Source organism: Hemiscyllium ocellatum, chromosome 14 (genome assembly GCF_020745735.1).
Source record: "Hemiscyllium ocellatum isolate sHemOce1 chromosome 14, sHemOce1.pat.X.cur, whole genome shotgun sequence".
Classification (NCBI taxonomy): domain Eukaryota; kingdom Metazoa; phylum Chordata; class Chondrichthyes; order Orectolobiformes; family Hemiscylliidae; genus Hemiscyllium; species Hemiscyllium ocellatum.
The window spans coordinates 22,256,713-22,271,409 of NC_083414.1; the positions used below are offsets into that span (position 1 = coordinate 22,256,713).

A 14,697-nucleotide genomic window follows, 5' to 3' on the forward strand; every position below is an offset into this window, starting at 1 on the left:
ACCACTCCCCTTCCTCCCTTGCCTCCTTTTCTGTCTTTCCTGTAGCATTTATATCCTGGAAAATCAAGCTGCCAGACCTGTCCATCCCTGAGCCACGTTTGTGAAATTGCTATGATATTCCAGTCCCATGTCCCTAACCATGCCATGAGTTCATCTGTCCTCCCTGTTAGGTCCCTTGCATTGAAATAAATGCAGTTTAATTTATCAGTCCTACCTTGTTCTCTGCTTTGTCCCTGCCTGCCCTGACTATTTGACTCACTTCTTTTCTCAATTGTACCAGTCTCAGATTGAAGTCTTTCCTCACTATCTCCATGGATCCCACCCGCCCACCTTACGAGTTTAAATTCTCCTGAGCAGCTTGAGCAAATCTCCCTGCCCGTATATTAGTCCCCTTCCAATTCAGGTGCAATCCATCCTTCTTGTATAGGTCACTTCTTCCCCAGAAGAGATTTCAATGCGAATCCTTCTCCCATACACCAGCTCCTTAGCCATGCATCTATCTGCTCTCTCCTCCTATTCCAACCCTCACTAGCTCGTAGCATCGGGAGTAATCCAGATATTACTACCCTCGAGGACCTCGTTTAAAATTCCTGCCTAATTTTCTATATTCTCCCTTTAGAATCTCATCCTTTTCCCTTCCTATATTGTTAGTTCCAATGTGTACAACGACCTCCTGTTGGTCTCTCTCCTCCTTTGAGAACATTCTGCACCTTCTCTAAGACATCCTTGAACTTGGCACCAGGGAAGCAACACACCATTCTGATTTTTCGCTGCTGGCCAAAGAAACATCTTTCTGTACCTCGGACTAGACAGTTCCCTAACACATTCGATCTCTTGGAACTCGACGTACACCTCATTGCATTAGAGCCAGTCCCGGTACCAGAAACTTGGCTGATCATGCTACATACACCTGAGAATCCACCAACCCCTACATTTTCCAAAATAGCATACCTTTTTGAAATGGGGATAGTCACTACCTGATAGGATTCGCAACCAATGTCATTTATTGCAGATGTAATTCTCAGTAACACATAACCTCTCCCTAAACTCCCACACCTGACAAGAAGAGTACCGCGCCACCCTCCGCCCCCCCCCGCCCGCCCGCCTCCCATTTATCTCTCCACCCTGGAGGCTCCCTGCCTCCGTTCCTGATAAAGGGCTTTTGCCCAAAACATCGATTTTTCTGCTCCTCGGATGCTGCCTGGCTTGCTGTGCTTTTTCAGCAGCACTATAATCTAGACTCTGGTTTCCAGCATCTGCAGTCCTCACTTTTGCCAAAAAGAGCATATCACCCTACTAAAGGCTATTTTTGCTTCTTCCAATCTACAGACCCAGAAAATAGCACCGTCTTATTGCTCTACAGAACACTGTTCCAAGCTACCTTAATACTTACAGCTTATATTTTAAGTTTAATCAAGAAACATATCTCAATAAAGCATATAATCAAGAAATAATACACTCTACTCACTAGTGTGGATTTACAGCAAGGCTATACTTAAAACTACTCACTTACCTGTTTCTATGCTGTGACCTCTCCCAAACAGGTTCCTCCAAGACAGTGGTTAGCACTGCTGCCTCACAGCGCCAGAGACCCGGGTTCAATTCCCGCCTCAGGCGACTGTCTGTGTGGAGTTTGTACGTTCACCCCGTGTCTGCGTGGGTTTCCTCCAGGTGCTCCGGTTTCCTCCCACAGTCTAAAGATGTGCGGGTCAGGTGAATTGGCCAAGCTAAATTGCCCATAGTGTTAGGTAAGGGATAAATGTAGGGGTATGGGTGGGTTGCGCTTCGGCGGGTCGGTGTGGACGTGTAGGGCTGAAGGGCCTATTTCCACACTGTAAGTAATCTAATCTAATCAATTAGTTGTGAAGTTCACTGTTTGTTAATTTTCCTAGACGCACTACAATGTCCAGCGATAAATGAATTCAACAGCAAATGAAGTAACTGCACTGGTTCACTGCTGTGTCAGTTAGCAGTGTAGGTTTCTTTCTCTTTCTCCCCCCTGCATTGACCTGACCATGTGCTGCCTTTGTTTGTCCCTCTCCCTTTGAAAAGTGCTGTTATTTTGAATCTTTTTTTCTCCTAAGTTTCAAAACAATGCAACAGCATATAATACAGTAACTGTTGCTTCTGGAATTCGAGGAAATCAACTTCAACAACTAAAATCCCTCAAAAAAGGAGCATCCTGTTCCAGCCAGAAATTTCTTCTGTCATCCATCTTGGATTACCCAGAATCCGTCTTCTTTGATAAGAACGAAGTTCTCAGTCAAGAACGTTGATACAAGGTGCCAAAAGCTTCATGCGCTTTAAACAAGTGTGTGAAAAATAATCAGCATGTTCGTTGCTTGAAACAATTGTATGTAAATTATGTCTTTAAGTATCTTGAAATCATGCCAAAGATAAACCAAAATGCATTTTTAAATTTACTGCATTTTTGCATACATATGCAGTACTAATGATAATAAATCCCAAATAGAAGAAGAGAGTAGGGATCAATGGGAATTCTTCAAGATGGAAATTTGTAACCAGATGGCACAAGGATCAGTCTGAACACCTCAATTAGATACTATCAATAGTAATGACAGGGAGGAGGGGACAGAGTGTATCCAAATTTATTAGCTACATAAAAATAGGTGGGAGAGCATGTTGGATGAGGACATAAGGCAATAAGATGTAGGAGCAGAATTAGGTCATTTGCTCACTGAGTCTGTTCAGCCATCCAATCATGGCTGATATATTTGTAACCCCACGCTCCAGCGTTCTTCCCGGAACGTTTGATTCTCTTAACACTCAAGAACCTATTTCTCTGTCTCAATTACAATCAACGACTTGGCCTCCACAGCCTTTTGAGGCAATAAGCTCAACAGATTATCTCTGGCTGACGAAATTCCTAATGATCTCAGTGGTGTCCCTAAATTCTGAGGGTGTGTCCTCAGGCCTTAATCTCAACCTGCTAGTGGAAACATCTTCTCCAAATCCACTCTATCCAGGCCTATCAGTATTCTGTGAATACTAATTAAATCCCCCCTCATCCTTCTAAACTCCATGGAGCAGAGACCCAGAATCCTCAACTATTCCTCATATGACAAGCCTTTCATTCCTGGAATCATTCTTGTAAACCTTCAAGGCTCCCTGCAACACCAGCACATCCTTCCTTATACACAGGCGCAAAACTGCTCAAATATTCTCTCAAGGAAATCTAGACTGGTTGAGTGAGTGGACAAAAATTTGTTAGATGGAGTTTTATGTAGCAAAGTACAAGGTATTTGGTACTGTAGTGATCGAAACAAGGTCAGCCAGCTCAATCTCAGAATGAGTTCCCTGATTAATCTGGTCCAGTCAGGGAGCTCTAGCTTCCATAAAAAGGTTGAGTGTCAGAGGTATGGACACTCTGTACTTGACTCTGTATGAGGCAGCATTATAGTCAAGGACTGTCCATGTTTAAACAAAGGGTGATTTGGTGATGAGATGTCGGCCTCTATGGATCTACTTCAATGGAGACGAGAGTAAAGCACAGTTTTGAAAAAACTCGCTCACAGTAGTAGTCTTTGAGTTGGGGTAAGCAACATTATTTGTTTGTTTGGGAAGTTTGACTCATTCAACCCTGCCATCGAGCAATGGGCGTAGTATGTAGACAAAATGGGTTATTGGGACATTGTGGCAGACAACAAACAATAAGCAATTCTCCTGACAGCATGTGAAACTGCAGTTTTTTCTCTCATTCGGAGCCTAACTTTCCCTGAGGCATCAGATACTAAAGGCTTTCAAGAATTGGTTTATATAGTTAAGGAATATTACGATCCCAAACCTCCTTTAATTCAAAACGCTATAGTATTTACGTGGCAATTCGAGAACCGGGGAATCTGTATCAGGGTGTTTGAGTAGGCTATGACAACTGCAGAGGCCTGTCAATTTGCTTTAATCTTTAATGAGATGCTTAGAGACTATTTGTTATACGGGACTAATGATGCAATTATGCAAGAACCTCTGCTAGCTGAAGCTCAACTGGACTTCAAGCAGGCACTACAACTGGCAGTATCATTGGAAAATGTGGCAAATGGAGTATACGAATTGTAAGATATTCTGATGGAAATGGACATTCCTGCCAGTCTGATGGAGCTTGAGTGCAAGCAATTGCACAGCCTCATTCAGTCCCTGTTCAGCCATTATAGCTGTTGCCTGTATGCGGATTCGAAACAGCAACAGAGTCCTACTAGATCTAAATTGAGTGAGATAACTCATAGGCCAATATCTAGGAGGGTTCATATCCTGGGAAGTTCACCTACACCTGGTTTGGAACAATTAAATTGCTTAGCAACATTAAAATCAATATCAATCAAGGTAAGCTTCTGGTTAAATGGTCATCTGGTTTTAATGGAGGTTGATACTGATGCAGCCATATCAGTGGTTGCAGAATCTGTTTTTAATAAAATTTGCATTGCACTCCAGCCTTTAACTTTGTGCAAGACCTCAGCTAAGCTAAGAACCTATACCAGGTAAATATTACAGATTATGGATACAATGTCTGTTCTGATCTCTTGAAAAGCAGCTGGTTCAGTTACCAGTGATTGTGGTAATAGGCTTAGGCCAAAGTTAACAGGGGCAAAACTGTTTGCAGACGTTGACCTAGCTTGACTCAACATGTCTGAATTAGAAAATGGCTGCCTGAGTGAAATCCAATTAAATACCCAGAAGTCTTCCAGGAGGGTCTAGGGACTATCAGAGTGGCCAGGCCCACCTTGCTGGTTGAATAGGAAGCCATTAGACCTGCCCAATTCCTTTTGCCTTACTGGCAAAAGTAGAGGTAGAAATAAGAAGTTTGGAAAGTGAAGGAATCATCAAACCCAGTCCAATCTGCAGAATGGATAGCACCAGTTGTAATGATTTTGAAGCCCAAAGGGTCAGATAGCCTTTGTGGGTATTTCAAACAAATGGTAAACCATTTTTGAAACTGAATAAATCTCCAATCCAATGGATAGAAATTTTTTTACCAAAGCTGGCCCCTGCTTCACAAAAGTGGACATTAGCCACACTTACTTGCAATTGCATTTAGTCCAGGATTCCCAGAAGTCTGCCATAATTAATATTCATAAGGGCTTGTATGAGACTGCCATTCAGGGTATCGTCAGCCTGTTCGATTTTTCAGTGGACAACGAAGAACATTTTTCGAGGTCTACATCATGTGGTGTGGCAAAAGGAGTTTAATTTAGATAAGTGTGAGGTGCTGCATTTTGGAAAGGCAAATCAGGGCAGGACTTACACACTTAATGGTAAGGTTCGAGGGAGTGTTGCTGAACAAAGAGACCTTGGAGTGCAGGTTCACAGTTCCTTGAAAGTGGAGTCTCAGATAGATAAGACAGTGAAGAAGGCGTATAGAATGTTTTCTTTAATTAGGGTCATAACATTGAATATAGGAGTTGGGACATCATATTTCGGCTGTATGGGACATATGGTTAGCAACTTTTGGAACATTGTGCGCAATTCTGACCTCCCTCCTTTTGGAAGAATGTTGTCAGAAAAGATTTACAAGGATGTTGCCAGGGCTGGCGGACTTGATCTATACGGAGAGGCCGAATAGGCTGAGGACGTTTTCCCTGGAGCATCAGAAGCTGAGGTTATAGAGGTGTATCAAGTCATGAGGGGCATGGATAGGATAAACAGACAAGGTCTTTTTCCTGGGGTGGGGGAGTCCAGAACTAGAGGGCATATCTTTAGGGTGAAAGAGGAAAGATGTAAAAGGGACCGAAAGGGCAACTTTTTCACACAGAGGGTGATGTGTGTATGGAATGAGCTGCCAGAGGAAGTGGTGGAGTCTGGTGCAATTGCAACATTAAAAAGGCATCTAGATGAGTATATAAATAGAAAGGGTTAGAGGGATAAGGGCCAAATGCTGGTAAACGGGACTAGATTAACTTAGCTTATCTGGTTGGTATGGACGAGTTTGACTGAAGGGTCTGTTTTCGTGCCGTACATCTCTCTGACTCTATTTCACTACTTACCGAGTGAAAAATCACACAACACCAGGTTATAGTCCAACAGGTTTATTTGGAAGCATTAGCTTTCGGAGTGCTGTTCCTTCACCACAACCACCTGTTGAAGGAGCAGTGCTCTAAAAGCTAGTGCTTCCAAATAAACCTGTCGGACTATAACCCGGTGTTGTGTGATTTTTAAACTATGTACACCCCAGTCCAACACCAGCACCTCCAAATCATGACAATTCACTTAGATAACATCGTAATAACAGGGAAAACTAATAAGGAGCACTTAGAGAACTTGGATATCATCCTCAGACATTTTTCCAAGGCAGGTGTATGCCTAAGAAGGGAAACATTCCAGGCCACCCCCCTACAAGGTGACAGTGATCAAAGGTATCCTGGCTCCCATGTCTGTCCAGAAGCTTAGGTCATTTCTTGGACTGGTAAATTTTCCTCTAAGTTCATATACAACCTGGCATCCATCCTGGTACTTTTTTTTTCATTTATACAAGTGTGTGTTTAATGAATGGCCCATCTGTTACTACCAGCTTCCCATTCTATCAAAATTGAAACGATCTCCTAAAGAATCCATATCATGTATTAATTTCTTCCAGACATTAACATGACATAAATAATTATAAATTAATATTTCAGTTAATCTTTCCTATTCCTACAGAACCCGTGATGGGACTCCAATAAGAAATCTGACTGTCCTCTTGTAGAGTGACTGCAAGACTTCTCAATTACATGTTTCTGAAGGATCTTTGCATCTATCAAGATCCCAGAGACAAGTCTCGTATAGGTGCCTGCCTACGTGTGCCAGAACCAAACTGATAGCCATCAGAACCTTTATGTCTTTCAATGACAAACAATTCTTGGCCAACATGTTTTTTCTCAAAATGAACCTCTGCCTGATATGTGTATATACACATGTGTGTATAGGCACTTGTGTCTGCGTGATTTGGTTTATTTGGAGGGGTAGACATTTATATTTCCATACTAAAAACTGCTTGCATCAATCAGCATTGTATCTTCATGGAGCAAGTTCTAGTTTATAGTAAACCAATACTTTTGTGCAAATAAAGAAACAGAGTTAATGGATCTTTTTAAGACCATAAGATATAGGAGAGGAAGTAAAGCCATTCAGCCCATCGAGTCCATTCCTCCATTTAATCATGGCTGATGGGCATTTCAACTCCACTTACCCACACTCTCCCCGTAGCCCTAAATTCCTTGCAAGATCAAGAATTTATCGATCTCTGCCCTGAGAATATTTAACGTCCTGGTCTCCACTGCACTCCGTGGCAGACCCACAAACCCACCACTCTCTGGCTGAGGAAATGTCTCCTCATTTCCGTTCTAAATTGACCCCTCTAATTCTAAGGCTGTGCCTATGGGTCCTAGTCTCCCCGCCTAACGGAAACAACTTCCCAGCATCCACTCATTCTAAGCCATGCATTATTTCGGAAGTTTCTATTAGATCTCCCCTAACCTTCTAAACTCTAATTAATGCAATATCAGGATCCTCAGCTGTTCATTGTATGTTAGGCCGACCATTCCAGGGATCATTCGTTTAAATCCGTTTTAGGGGCGGCACGGTGGCACAGTGGTTAGCACTGCTGCCTCACAGCGCCAGAGACCCGGGTTCAATTCCCGCCTCAGGCGACTTTGTGTGGAGCTTGCACATTCTCCCCGTGTCTGCGTGGGTTTCCTCCGGGTGTTCCGGTTTCCTCCCACAGCCCAAAAATGTGCAGGTTAGGTGAATTGGCCATGCTAAATTGCCCGTAGTGTTAGGTGAAGGGGTAAATGTAGGAGTATGGGTCTGGGTGGTATATGCTTCGGCGGGTCGGTGTGGACTTGTTGGGCCGAAGGGCCTGTTTCCACACTGTAAGTAATCTAATCTAATCTAAATCTCCGCTGGACACGTTCCAGTGCCAGTATGTCCTTCCTGAGGTGTGGGGCCCAAAATTAGACACTATATTCTAAATGGGGCCTAACTTGAACTTTTATAAAGTCTCTGAAGTGCATCGCTGTTTTTATATTCTAACCCTCTTGAGATAAATGACAACAGTACATTCGCTTTCTTAATCATGGACTGAACCTGCAAGTCAACCTTTAGAGAATCCTGAATGAGCACCCCCAGATCCCTTTGTACTTCAGTTTAATGAATTTTCTTACCGTTTAGAAAATAGTCCATGCCTGTATTCTTTGTTCCAAAATGCAAGACCTTGCATTTGCTCATGTTGAATTTCATCAGCCATTTCCTGTTTCACTCTCCAAAACTGTCTAAATCTTTCTGCAGCCTCACCACCTCCTCAGTACTACCTGCCTAGAAGTGGGTACTGCAGATGCTGGAAATTAGAGTCAAGATTAGATAGTACTACCTGCCTGTCCACCTAACTTTGCAGCATCTGCAAACTTCGCCAGAATGTCCCCAGTCCCTACATCCAGATTATTAATTTATAAAGTGAACAGCTGCAGCCCAACACTGAACCCTGTGGAACATCACAGCTGCCATTCTGAAAACTAACCTTTTATCCCAACTCTCTGCCTTCTGTCAGGCATCCAATCCTCAATGCATGCCAGTAGCTCACCTCAAACACCAATGGTTCTCACCTTTCTCAGCAGCCTCCCATGAGGCACCTTATCAAAAGCTTTTTGGAAGTCTAGATAGATACCATCCACTGGGTTTCCTGGTCTAACCTACTTGTTACCTCTTCAAAGAATTCTAACAGGCTTGTCAGGCTCAACTTTCCCTTACTAAATCCATGCTGACTTGTTCAAATTTGATCCTGCACTTTCAAGAACTTAGAAATCTCATCCTTAATGGTGGATTCTAGAGTTTTACCTACAACTGAGGTTAGGCTAATCGGCTTATAATTTTACATCTATCGTCTTGATACTTTGTTGAACAAGGGGATTACAAAAGCAATTTTCCAAACATCTGGGATTTTCCCTGACTCCAGTGACTTTTGAAAGACCACAACCAACGCCTCTGCTATTTCCTCAGCCACCTCCCTCAGAACTCTAGGATGTAGCCCATCGGGGCCAGGAGATTTATCAATTTTTAGACCTTTTAGCTTTTCTAGCACTTTCTCTTTTGTAATGGCCACCATACTCAACTCTGCCCCTGACTCTCCTTAATTATTGGGATATTACTCATGCCTTCCACTGTGAAGACTGATGCAAAGTACTTATGAAGTTCTTCAGCTATTTCCTTATCTCCCATCATTAGCCTTCCTGCATCAATTTGGGGCAGTCCAATGTCTACTTTTGCCTCTCGTTTGTTTCTCATGTATTGAAAGAAACTTTTGCTGCCATTTCTAATATTACTGGCCAGCTTACCTTCATAGTTGATCCTCTCCTTCCTCATTTCTCTCTGTGTTATCCTCTTTTTTTTGTAGTCTTCCAAATCTTCTGATTTCCCAGTGCTCTTGGCCACTTTATAGGCTCTCTCGTTTTCTTTGATACATTTCCTGACTTTCTTTGTCAGCCATGGCTGTCTAATTCCCCCCACCCCCGGATAATCTTTCTTTTACTTGGGATTAACCTCTGTACTGTGTCCTCAATTACACCCAGAAATTCCTGCCATTGTTGTTCTACTGTCTTCCCCACTAGGCTCTGCTTCCAGTCAATTTTTGTCAGTTCTTCTCTCACACCCCTGTAATTATCTTTGTTTCACTGTAACACCATTACAACCCATTTTGCCTTCTCTCTTTCAAACTGCAGACTGACCTCTATCATATTATATTTGCTGCGTCCTAAGTGTTCCCTTACTTTAAGATCTTTTATAAAGTCTGTGTCGATATAAAGCCTGGCTCATTTCATAGCACTAAGTCCAGAATAGCCTGCTCCCTTGTGGGCTCCATCACGAGCTGTTCCAACAAGCCATCCTGTAAGCATTCCATAAATTCCCTTTCTTTGGATACCCCAGCAACATTATTCACTCAACCCACCTGCATATTGAAGACCTCATGATCACGGTGAATTTGCCTTATTGACATGCCTTATCTATTTCCCGGAACATCTTGCGCCCCTAGTCCTGACCACTTTTAGGAGGTCTGTATGTAACTCCCATAATGGTTTTTTTGCTTTTGTGGTTCCGTAACTCCCCCCCGCACAGACTCCACATCATCTAACTCTCTGTCATTCAGTGCCATAGATTTAATTTCATTCTTAACTAACAAGGCAACTCTGTCCCTCTGCCCACCTCCTCGTCTTTTCGAGAAGTTGTAAATCCTTGAATGTTTAACTGACAGTCCTGAACCCCCGCAACCACGTCTCTGTGATGCCTATCACATCATAATCATTCACAATTTGTGCCGTTAATTCATCTACTTTGTTGTGAGTACTATGAGCATTCATGTAAAGCGCCTTAATGCTTATTTTCTCATCCTCATGACTTCCAATATCTCTAGTAATATGTCCTAAGATATCCTTCCTTTTCGTTTCATTCCTAGTCTGCCTTGAACTTAAATCCTGCACACACGCTAACCTGCTGCTTATCTTTCTACTTGACTCCATACTCTTTGTTGCTTTTCCTTTCCCTTACCCCCGCCTCACAAGTTTAAAGTCCTAGTGACCACCCTATTTATCCCTTTCATTAGAACAGTGGGTTCCAGATCGGTTCAGGTGGAGACGGTCCCATCGGTACAGATCACCCCCGTTCCAAAACTATTCCAATGTCCCATGAAATGGAATCTCTTAGCCATGTGTGTACTTCTATAATTTTCTTATCCCTATGCCAAATAGCATGTAATTCGCATAGGGATAAGAAATCAGTAATCCAGAGATTATGACCCTTGAGGACCTGTTCTTCAATTTCCTTCCCAGTACTTGATAATTCCCAAAAGATCCTCCTTCCTAGCCTTGCCTATGTTGTTAGTGCCAATGTGAACCACAACAATTGGCTCTTCTTACTCTCGCTCCAGTATTCTTTCAAGCTGGTCGGAGATGTCCTGCACCCTGGCACCAGGCAGGCAACACAACATGCGGGATTTCTGATCCAGCTCGCAAAGGATACTATCTTTCCCCTAATTATAGAATCCCCTATAACAATTACTTGTCTTTTTGCTCCCCCCTCTTGAATGGCCTTCTGCATCATGGTGCCGTGGTTAGCTGGCTCATCCTGTCCATAACCCTTTTCCTCATCCACACAGGGAGCAAAAATCTTATACTTGTTGGACAAGGTCAAGGGCTGAAGCTCCTCCATGTCTGAACTCAGAATCCCCCTACCTGCCTCACTTACTGAATTTGAATTTGAATTATTTAATCTACCAAGTGTGACTGCCCTCAGATTCCACATCATCAATTCTGATCCGGAGTTCTTCCAGCAACCAACACTTGCAGCAGATATGGTCACTGCCGTTCACAATAAGATCAGCCAGCTCCAATATTTTTAATCTATATTATAAAGTATACGATTAGCCATATCAGGAACTGGGTATAATAAGTTAATTTATTTTATGATCGATGGAATTGTGAAGGTAATGAAAGAGTTTGCTCTTCTTCCATCTCTGTTGTAATGTTCCAACAGTTTCAAAAGATTATGGGTTAATATGATGACAATTTCAATTATTTTTGTTTAACATTGTGTGAAAGTTTCAAACCAATTTTCCAAAATACAATTTATTTTGTCTCAACTTTATTGAAAGACAACAGAGTTTTTAGACAAACACTAAGTTTGTCTTCTTGTGGTGGCAAGTTCAATAACATTACTAGAATTTATATCAGTTTTATGTCATGCTCTGATGGTATTTTCCACTTCCATATCTTATTTATTTTATTTTTATTTAGATTCCCTACAGTTTGGAAACTGACCCTTCGGCCCAACAAGTCCACACCAACCCTCCATACAGCAACCCACCCAGACCCATTTCCCTACATTCATCTCTGACTAATGCACCTAACTCTACAGGCAATTTAGCATGGCCAATTCACCTAATCTGAACATCTTTGGACTGTGGGAGGAAACCAGAGCACTCAGAGGAAGCCCATGCAGATACAGGGAGAATGTGCAAACTCCACACAGACAGTTGCCCAAAGCTGGAATCGAATCTGCATCCCTGGCGCTGTGAGGCAGTAGTGCTAACCACTGGGCCACCATGCCGCCCCTGGAATCAATATGTGACTTTGATGGTTAGAGTAAAATATTACATTTTTCTGTTTTCTCAAATGTCATTAAAAATGTACCAAAACAATATGCAGCTTAGAAACAGCTATTCAATAATTTTCATGATTTACACTGTATCCATCATACTCAGCAAGAACTTGGTTTGTGGTTGGCACCTGTGATCAGACGCAAATAGATCAATCATGTGGTGTTGACTACAAGTCTACTGAATTCTTTAGGGGATATTATCATTGGGATTACAAAATAAGTGATTACAACACAATAAAAACAGATGCGGTCTCAAGTTCTTAGAGTCCTTTAGTTGTGAGATTGAATCCAGCGTCTACATTTGTTTAGTTGTTGTCTTGTATCAGCATTAGTAGTGAAACTTGTACAACTCAGTGAAATGACATTTTCCTCAGTTGCTATTTCACTGGGCAATTCTTTTGAGAGGATATAAGTTATGTGAGCGAGAGATTTTTTTTTCTTCTCTCTGCGTTGGGCTCAAATGTTGCCAATGAAATAGTGTCCATTTGTGTTTTCCTGAGCATGCTTTCATTTTTTTTCCAAGTTGAGTACTCCTCAGAATGGTCCCTGGATAAGGGTCTCTAATTCTTTATGATATGGAATGAGATACCCCCAAATTGTTATGTTCCTGGGTGAGGAGGTACGAAGCTCTGCTTCTTTACTCAATCACTCGATTGCAGGAAGGTTAATTTGAAAAGAGGCCTGATACCAAACAATGACTAGTCAGAATACGAGAAGGAGATAGAATACTTGGTGTCGCGATACAGTGAGAACAATCTCTTCCTCAATGTCAACAAAACTAAAGAACTGATCACTGACTTCAGGAAGAAAGGAGGACACATCCCTATCCACAACAATGGAGATGAGGTGGAGAGGATAGATAACCAATAATCTGGGAGAAAGTGAGGACTGCAGATGCTGGAGATCAGAGCAGAAAAATGTGTTGCTGAAAAAGCGCAGCAGGTCAGGCAGCATCCAAGGAGCAGGAGAATCGACATTTTGGGCATAAGCCCTTCTGCAGGAATGAAGAGGTGTGCCAAGCAGGCTAAGATAAAAAGTAGGGAGGAGGGACTTGGGGGAGGGGCATTGGGAATGCGATAGGTGGAAGGAGGTTAAGGTGAGGGTGATAGACCGATGAGAGGGTGGGGGCGGAGAGGTTGGGAAGAAGATTTCAGGTCAAGAAGGCGGTGCTGAGTTCGAGCGTTGGGACTGAGATAAGGTGGGGGGGAGGAGAAATGAGGAAGCTGGAGAAATCTGCATTCATCTCTTGTGGTTGGAGGGTTCCTAGGCAGAAGATGAAGCGCTCTTCTGCCAGGCGTCATGTTGCCATGGTCTGACGATGGAGGAGGCCAAGGACCTGCATGTCCTTGGCGGAGTGGGAGGGGGAGTTAAAGTGTTCAGCCACAGGGCGGTTGGATTGGTTGGTGCAGGTGTCCTAGAGGTGTTCTCTGAAACATTCTGCAAGTAGGTGGCCTGTCTCCCCAATGTAGAGGAGGCCACATCGGGTGCAGCGGATGCAGTAAATGATGTGTGTGGAGTTGCAGGTGAATTTCTGACAGATATGGAAGGATCCGTTGGGGCCTTGGAGGAAAGTGAGGGTGGAGGTGTGGGCACAAGTTTTGCATTTCTTGCGGTTGCAGGGGAAGTTGCCGGCAGTGGAGGTTGGGTTGGTGGGGGATGTGGACCTGACGAGGGAGTCGCAGAAGGAGTGGTCTTTCCGGAACGCTGATAAGGGAGGGGAGGGAAATATATCCTTGGTGGTGGGGTCTGTTTGGAGGTGGGGGAAATGACGAAGGATGATATGATGTATCTGGAGGTTAGTGGGGTGGTAGGTGAGGACCAGTGGGGTTCTGTCCTGGTGGGGATTGGAGAGGCAGGGCTCAAGGGCGGAGGACTTAGAAGTGGAGGAGATGCGGTGGAGAGCATTGTCAACCACGTCTGAGGGGAAATTGCGGTCTTTGAAGAAGGAGGCCACCTGGGTTGTTCGGAATTGGAACTGGTCCTCCTGGGAGCAGATGCGGCGGAGACGAAGGAATTGGGAATATGGGATGGTCCTCTCAAATGTATGCGATGGTCAAGCAGGCACAACAACGCTGTTTCTTCCTCATAAGGCTTAGGAAATTCAACGTGTTCATAAGGACCCTCACCAACTTTTACAGATGTACCATAGAAAGCATTCTATCTGGGTACATCATGGCTTGGTACAGCAACTGCTATGCCCCAAACTAAAAGTTGTGAACACAACCCAGACCACCACACAAGTCAACCTCCCATCCATGGATTCCATCTACATTTCTCGTTGCTGAGGAAAGGCAGCCAACATCATCAAAGACCTCTCCCACCAGGTTATACTCTCTTCCAACCTCTTCCATCAGACAGAGATACAGAAGCTTAAACACAGGTTCAAGAACAGCTTCTTCCCTACTATTACCTGATTGCTGAATGGACCTCTCAAATTTCAAATCTAATGTTGATCTTGCTTTTATGCACCTCCTGTGCAGCTGTAAACTTGTATGCCTTGCTCTGTCTAAACACTCTATTATCTGTATGTTCTTGTACAATATGATCTGCCTGTAATGCATGCAA

The 14,697-nt window shown here is 43.2% G+C and overlaps 2 protein-coding genes across 6 annotated transcripts in view; one reads left to right on the plus strand and one right to left on the minus strand.

The window, feature by feature from the left end:
• LOC132822295 (extracellular matrix protein 2-like) overlaps positions 1-12,174 on the plus strand; it is an 80,937-nt gene extending 68,763 nt beyond the window's left edge. For 2 of the 3 annotated variants that reach the window (XM_060835491.1, XM_060835490.1), the window contains exon 11: positions 11,769-12,174. In XM_060835491.1, coding sequence (XP_060691474.1) covers positions 11,769-11,921 — 153 coding nt within the window. In that variant the 3' untranslated portion in view covers positions 11,922-12,174. The remainder of the gene's footprint in view (positions 1-11,768) is intronic. The other variant, XM_060835492.1, reaches the window with a different exon arrangement.
• cenpp (centromere protein P) overlaps positions 1-14,697 on the minus strand; it is a 348,905-nt gene that overhangs the window by 83,442 nt on the left and 250,766 nt on the right. The gene's annotated exons all lie outside the window — the stretch shown is intronic.